The sequence below is a fragment of the Mus caroli genome, chromosome 14 (genome assembly GCF_900094665.2).
Source record: "Mus caroli chromosome 14, CAROLI_EIJ_v1.1, whole genome shotgun sequence".
Taxonomy (NCBI): Eukaryota; Metazoa; Chordata; class Mammalia; order Rodentia; family Muridae; genus Mus; species Mus caroli.
The window spans coordinates 107244902-107253266 of NC_034583.1; the positions used below are offsets into that span (position 1 = coordinate 107244902).

At 44.1% G+C, this 8365-nt stretch overlaps 1 protein-coding gene across 1 annotated transcript in view; it reads right to left on the reverse strand.

Moving 5' to 3' along the window:
* Positions 1-8365, reverse strand: part of Dct (dopachrome tautomerase) — a 40367-nt gene that overhangs the window by 3425 nt on the left and 28577 nt on the right. Inside the window, exon 7 of the mRNA XM_021181290.1 lies at positions 2960-3161. Within this exon, the coding sequence (XP_021036949.1) occupies positions 2960-3161 (202 nt within the window). The remainder of the gene's footprint in view (positions 1-2959; positions 3162-8365) is intronic.

Here is an 8365-nt window from a genome sequence, read left to right on the forward strand (position 1 = left end):
TCTTGTATGATACTGTGCAGGTCTTGTCTGATACTGTGCAGGTCTTGTATGATACTGTGCAGGTCTTGTATGATCTTGTGCAGGTCTTGTATGATCTTGTGCAGGCCTTGTGTGAACTGGTTATAGCTTCTTAAAGCATAAAGTATTAACAGGCATATTGGCACACACTTTTCATCTCAGAACTTGAGAGACAGAGGCAGGGAGATCTCTGTGAATTTGAAGGCAGCCTGATCTACAAAGAACATATCAAGTTGAAGGCCACGAGATCCACATGGTAAGATCATGTGTCAAAAAACAAACCAACAAATAACAGAGTTTTACTCTGGCATTTCTTTAATGAGACACCAAAATGGCCTCTTACTGTGCAAATCCTGTTGACCTTTTTTAAAAAAACATGTTTAAATTGTCGTAACATACATATAATATAAACTTTTACCATCATATCTATTTTCTCATGCAGCTGGTGGTAGTAAAGTACCTTCACATTGTATGTGTCTGCCATCACCATTATCTATAAAACATTTCTTGTTTTATAAAACTGAGACATAGAAACCAACATATGGTGAATCATACTCTGCTATGATGCCCAGTGGCTCTGCCTAAGCCCTTCCAGTACAGCAAGGTATGGAAGCAAAAAGATTTCCTTTTTGCTCTGTGAAGATAGAATCACTTGAGTTAAGGCCAACAACAGGCATATTAGCAGGATTAAAATCCAAATCCATGAATACGTGAGTGTACGGGAGTTCCACGAAGTGTAAAGCACTGAGAAGCAACATCTGGTTGGAGTTGAAGAGTAATTGTAGGAAAAGCTTTCGTGGTTTTCCAGGGAAAGTTAATGGTATTCTGGGGACAAGCTTGCTGGGCTCTGAATGTGCCGTGAAACTCTAGTCGGTTCTATTGATCCTCTGGAGTGTCTAGCTTTTAAGGAAACAGGTACTTCAGAGAAAGCCTCTTTCTGCACTTTGGGAAGGAAAGGGCAATGAGAGATAGCAGGGAGGGAAGGAAGCATTAGAGACCTCTTGGCTCTCTTTTAGTTGAAAACACTCTGCTCGCCAGCATCTCACCCTCTCCCTGCCTTCAATCTAAGCCACCTGTGCAGTTCCCTGTCTGTCCTCTCCCCTTGCAGTCTAAACCACCTGCTCAGCTACTGGGCATCCACCAGTTCCCAGATCCATCCTGTACTCAGTCTTCCTCAAGGCCCTCACAGCTTTTCACCCTTAGTTGGAAGAGGAGCAGCCTATCTCTCCCAACACTGTACCCATGGGTAAGAGGGTCATTTTAAGACAAAGGCATTTGGCATTCAACAGATGTCACTTCCTAGAGATTCCTTAACTGACTAAATGCAGATACTCAAAAATAACAAGGACTGCCAGCAATCTCCCCAGGGGTAGTTGTCAGTTATGAAAGCGTGAAGCTGCACAGACTTGCCAAGATAGCCTCATCTGCCATTGCTTCCCTGTGGATTCCCTTCCCTCAGTTTGCCTTTGTCAGGTCACATCTCCATGACTTCTCACTCTTGGTTTAAAGTGACATCTAAGCTCCTAGGCCATTGGCTTCTCTGAGTCTTCCTTCCCTTCTGTTCTAGAAAGAGTCCCGTGTCTCATAAAGAGGGACATCATATTTCTCCGATTAATCTTTCTTTTGTCAGTCTGGGTTGTTGAACACTGATGAGCCTAGAAGTTAGCAGAGACAAATATCCCTTCCTTACACCACCACCGCCCTGTCCCCCAGCAGAAGTATATATTTCGTATCAAACTATCACCCAGCGTGGCTTTTTATCCTCTGGTAAGTTGATAGATTTTAGGTATATTTGGGACTTAGATGATATCTGCTAAATGATTCTTGTTGTAGAGAATAAAAACAGTCCAGGGTACCCAACCCAAATCTTTGATTATCATTATGCTTAATCCAAGAGCAAAGAGAAAGAAGTTTTAAAAGGATGCCCTCAGCATCCCAAAATAGTGCCGACAGGAAGCAGTCAGTGTCAAACAGAGGGGAAAACAGATAGATGCCAATACTAAAGGATTCTCCATGTCAGAGAGCAACACGGGGAGCTCTGGAGTCACCCTGTGGGCTATGAATAAGGGCCGTGACAGACGGGAAGAAACTACCAGCAGGTTCTATCCTGCAGCTCTCCACACATTAAAATGTTTCTGTTGCTTCATTTTTCCTGCCTCAAACTTCCCTTAAGATTCTGTGAAGCACTTGAGTTTGGGCAAAAGAAGAAAATGTATTCACGTGTGCTATTAAAGACATCCTGGATTCGAAAGCAGGCTACAGTCTCCATGAAGCCCAATCTGTTATGAGGTTCAGTGTCATCTTGGGTAGACCTGTCCCTACAACACTAGTGTAGCCAAGGCTGACCCAAAATACCTGGCACAGTTGCAAAGTAATTTCACCATCTCAATCAAAAAAACAACAGATGACCTTCAAACCCTTGGTGGGGAATCTCATGAAGGTTTTGCATTACCAGTGATGGTCTTTAAAAATGCTCCATTGTATGACTTTCTACAGTGGCTGAGATTTTTACTGTTTCCTGGTCTTTGTAGCTTGCGACAATCTGAAGTGTGTCTCAATAATCTCAACTCTGCTGCAAATGAGATCACCAGCCCCTCCCTATCCACAAGGGAGTAAAGTCACTTGGACTTTATCAGTTACACATGGGACCATTCTCATAGATTTGGTTAGTTCAGATAAAAATCTGTCAAATCAGGCAGAAGAGTTGACACTGCCTCTGCAGAGTGGTGTCTTTTAACAGCTTACAGTTTTCCCAAATAGTCTGATGTTTAATTGGTAGCTTAATGACTTACCTTGTTAAATCCAAGGTATTCTCAAAATAGCCAATAAACTTAACTCGGCCTGAATGCTTCAATTAACAGCCTTGCTGACATTAAAAAGAGAGCAAGCAAGCTGCCTTAGAAGCTGACTGAGTCACCCGCTTAGAAGCTGTACTCCTCACCTGACAGATCAACGGCGTAATTGTAGCCAAGTTGCTCTGCGGTTAGGAAGAGCTCCTCATTAGTCACCGGTGGGAAGAAGGGGACCATGTTATACATTCGGTTGTGACCAATGGGTGCCAGTTCCTGAGGCCAGGCATCTGTGGAAGGGTTGTTTCTCTTCAGCCACTCATCAAAGATGGCATCTGTAAAAGAGTGGAGGACCTGCAAGACAGATGAGCACAGTGATGAGCTACTCACCCGACCCCAGCCTTCTCTGCAGTGGAATGTAGTCCTTAACACGGGAGCGTGTGTGTGCCCACCCTGCTGACACAGGCACTGACTGGCGTTCTCAGATGAGCTCTGCAATGGCATACAGAGATACCTCCTCAGAGAGGGCTGTAAATCCTTTGATTGAGTGAATAAAGAAGAACTCGTGTTGCAAATTTCACACTGGTTTGGAAACACCTAAGACCTTCTGGATCTTGTGCTAATTATTGCTTCCAGGAGAAAGGCAAATATGATAACTACATTTTTCTACTTAAAATTTAGATGCTTGAGTTTAGCAGAGAAGTAGAGGTAGCATTCACCATTATTGTAAAATAAATGAGCAATAAAAAAAAGAAATAAAAACATCAAAAGTGGATTTTCGGATTTTGCATGCCCTTTACCTATTCATTTTACAATCCTTTCCCTTGAATTCTTTGTATTGCACAGCAATAAAAAGTCTAAAAGTGTTGAATACACAGAACACTCATTTTTATTTTCTCAAAGAAGCTGTAAAATCCTTTTCAAATACTGCGATCTTTATATATTTCAAAACATCACCAGTGTAATCCCCGTATGCACAGCCCTGATTTTTTTAAACAGGGTATAAAAGCAAGAGTTCAGTTGATTTTTTTAACAGGGTGTAAAAGCAGGAGTTCAGTCGAGACTTCACATCTGGCAGTGACACTTCCTCTTTCATTCCTAGGCTGCAAGTTCAGGATGCTCAGGGACAGCATTTGTTCTTCCTACTATGTCCTAGACATGGTCAACTCAGGGTCACAATCTATGAGCCCCACCTCTCTAGGGGCAGCCATTTTGTCAGGAAGCCCAACTCAGTCACACAGAGAAGCCAAAGGGAACAAAGACTAGTCAGACCACAGCTGCTCCAGTACCTACAACCAACAGACTACAAACACCTCAAGATCCTGCCACACCCTTTCTCGGTAAAGCCATTCCAGAATCTCTGCCCACACTCATAAGAAATCACAAGAAATTAAGTGGTCACACAGCTTCCAGCTGAAGTGTTGGGGTCGTTCTAACACAGCAGTAGATAACCACAGGGAAAGCAGTAGGTCTGAACAGCTCAGGACAGGTGCACGCTCGCTCCACCATGCATAGAGAAAGCTGTTCCTTGAACCCTAGTGTTGGCACTGGGGGTTAGGAGGAGCTGTCAAGGATCAGTAAGAAGATGAGGAGGACATGGCCCATGAGTGTTGACCATGAGGGAAGTACTGCCAACATCAGCAAGGGACACCAGCATGGCGCAGGTGGTGGCAAGATGGCAACGCAGAACCTGTAGTAGCTTCTGTCGTGTGAGAAACGTCAGCAAATGGCGACTGTCACTTCAACTATAGCATCGGTGCTATTACTAGCTTAGTTCAACACAATGGCTCATAGAAGAAGAATGAAGGAGTCCCTACCTTACAGGTATATGCAGGCTACTGTCCTCTGGCATCATGCCTTTGTAGAGCTAGCTAATAAAAAGATGGGCATTTAGGGAGGCATATGGTACATAATTAACACTTAGTAAATACAATAATTAATATTGTTGGTGCTTGTTCTGTGTCAAACGCTACCCTAAGAGCTTTATGGATAACAACGCATTGGAACCTCAGAATAGCCTGAGTTACTGGCTGCTGCTTTCATTCAGTGCTCAGGCTACTGGAAGGAAGGATCACGGACTGAGTGCCTTAGACACTGCAAGCTCCCAGTTCTAGAAGGCGGGAACCCCAAATAAGATGTTGCTAGAGCTGGAGCTGGTTCCTTCCAGTGCTCTTTGCCACTGCTTGGTTGTGGGTCTCTGCCTTCATCTTCAGACATGCGTACTGGCCACATCCAGACTCCTTCCGCCTCTGTGGACATCATTTACTAAGGCTTGAGTGTCACTCCGAAACTCATGCTGACATTCCTTTGCCACCACTAGTAAGGAGTCACGAGTCTGAACACATGGATAGGCTAATGCTGTGATTGGGGTGATTGCGATAGAAGCCATTTTCTCATTAAAAACAAAAACCAATTTCTGCTTTCTCTCCTTTGTCAGAAACTCACATGCTGCCCTTCCTCCACTACCACCACACTGTGACACAGCACGAAGGCCCTTGCCAGATGTCAATGCTGTGCTCTTGGCCTTTCTAGCCTTCAAAACCATAAACAAAACAAACTATTATTGTTTACAATTAATGCAGACTGTAGAATTCTGTTAGAGCACCAGAAACAGGCTAAGGTCCCTTGCATAATGGATGAGTGACCTACAGTCCTCTAACATGACCTGATCTGAGCTAACTATGTACAAACAAAGTCATTGCCTGGGTGATCAAGGATTAGGATTTTAGAATTTCAATGAGGGGGGAGGCACAGCCTAAAGCAGAAAGTAAGAAAGATACAGAAGCAGTGAGAGATTTGTCCAACAGCCCACAGCGGGCCTAGGATAGAGCAAGAGTGTGTGAACCCAGGAAGCCCAACTCTAAAGCCAGAGTTCATTTTACAATAAAATGTTTTTTTCATGTTTAATTCAATGTATGCATGTGTGCCTGAGTGCTGGAAAGTGTGTGCATGTGTGCTAGTATGACTACAGAGATGCCAGACCCCCTGGAGCTGGGGTCCTCAGGCAGCTGTGGACACCTGCCATGGGGGTTAACTCGGGTCTTCTGCAAGAGCAGCCTACACTCTAGCTGTTGAGCCATCTCTGCATCTCTGCACCCATCCTCATCCCTTCACAGACAAAGCCAGAGTTCTGTTTGTTGGTTTGGTTTGGTTTGGTTTGGTTTGGTTTGGTTTGGTTTGGTTTGGTTTTTGAGTTTTCAAGATAGGGTTTCTCTGTTTAACCCTAGCTGTCCTGGAACTCACTCTATAGACCAGGTTGGCCTCAAACTCACAGAGACTTACCTGCCCCTCTCCCCAAGTGCTGGGATTAATGGCGTGCTAAAACCAGAGTTCTCAAACCATGTATTTCTTTTCCCATACAATAAATCACACTGTGCATCAATCTCTCAGCTAAGTTCCAGAAGCAGCCACAATAGCAAATTAGTTTTCAGGTGTAGCCTCACCTTTGACAAGGAGGAGAAAGTGTGGAGTTCAACTCAGGGGTTTCTAAGCCAATTGTGAACTTCCACGATCTCTTGAGCCCATGTCAGAAATAAAAATGTGATTAGGAAAAAGGCTAGAGGATCTCAAGCCACCGGGAAGATACCGCATCGGTGCAGCAAGGGGCTGACAGCTTGTAGAGACACAGTGAGCCCTCCCCGTGCAAAGCATATAATTAACAAGGCAGACAAAAGTCTAAAGCAATATATAATCAGCAGAGATAAAAGAAAGGGGGGAAATAATGGAAGACAATAGGTCTCGTACGGGCCATAAAACAGACAATAAAGGCTCTGCTAGGAACAACATACAGAGGACCCGATTTACAGAGCACAGTAAATGAGGAAGAGCCATCGCTCTGAAATGATGCAGACTACAATAAATGGAATGCAAGTCATAACATACCCACAGCCAGCCACAAAGGGAGACAGTGTAGCCAACACAGCAAGCCTTGGGCTCACGCTACCTAAGCAGGTCCTCAACAAGAAACCTTGTGTTGTTTCTGGGATACTAATTATAGCTTTGTCAGGTTGAAAATTAACTTGGGGACTATAGCTCTAATGGCCAACTGCTATTTCAGGGTCAGATGTGAGGAGCAAAAGTCACGTAAAGATACATTGTTATGGACCTTTATCCACTACCCAGAGACATAAATGCAGTTTGGTATTGAAATCTAGCATTTAGGAATAACGGGACAAAGTCTTGCACAGTTCCACTGTGCTTTATCCTGCGGAAATAAGGATGGGCACAGGAAGTGGGGAGGGAAATACTGAGTCTCGGCTCAGAAGCGCTGGTGAAGAAAATGGGAGCACATGGCTAAAACTCATTTTAATGTGATCCTGGCGGGAGAAAGCAATCAGTCACCACACATTGTTCTCACAGGCGAGAGAATACCACACAAGAATGCAGATAAGGACAAGGCTACTGCCAAAGGGCTTGAACTGAGTTGGCTATAAATTCAGATTCCTGCCATGCAGGGGAACGGAGGAGACTTCTGCACCTGGAGAAAAGAAACCACAGCTGAGTCCATATGCAAAAAGATGCGTACGTTATCAAAGAGCAGCACACTGCAGCCTTCACAACCCAACCATCTGAAAGACAGTCCTTATTGTCAGAGAGACTTGTATGATGGTGATATGTTGCTGCTGTAGGTTCTACATTTGGAATTCAGAGGTAAGGATAAATGTGATTGTTTAAAAGTCACATGGCATACATGACAGAACAGGGACAGACAGACAGGCACAACATCCTGATTTAAAACTTAAGGCGAAAGGTCTAAAAATAAAAGTCCTTTTCTAACATATTTAAGGTGGTGATGGTGCACGCCTTTAACCCCTGCCCCAGGGAAGCAGAGGCAGGCAGATCTCTGTGCGTTCTGGGCCAGTCTGGTCTATATATCTAGTTCCAGGCCAGTCAAAGATACATAATGTAATAAGACCCTGTCTCAAAAACAGAACTGTATTTAATCAGCTTGTTCTTTCATGGAGGATTTTTTTTCTCTAATTCTTGCCTTTTTTCTATGTATAGCAAGGGTGTTGTTTTCATTTTCCTGAAATAAGCCATCAAGAACATGCATGAAACGGTTAGGAGGCATCCAGACTTCTACTTGTGTGGCTGAGCTGTGCTGCAGGAACACACTCCAGTGAGGGACAAAAGACAACTTTGTACAGATTGAACGCACGTGTCCTCCCCAGCTCATGGCTGCTTCCCTAAGCCTGACTGTGATGGTGGAAGCTATAGGTCTCTACATGATGGCAGGCCATAAGGATGGAGTACTTAAGGATAGGATCAATTCCCTTATAGAGGAGACCCTAGACAATGTTTTCTCACTTTCAGCCATGTGGAGACACAACAGCAGCAGCAACAACAACAAAAGCAACAACACGGCCGTCTATGAACCATGAAGCAGCGCCTCACCACGCCCACATGCTTTCGACTTGTGCTTCCTGGTTTTCAGAAGCTTTGATTTGAGAGATCAATGTTGGTTGGTTGAGCCTGGTCTCTGGTATTTTCATTGCAGCATCCTAAATGGACCAGTGTGCAATTATAGGGAAAAGAGCATACACACACACACACACACA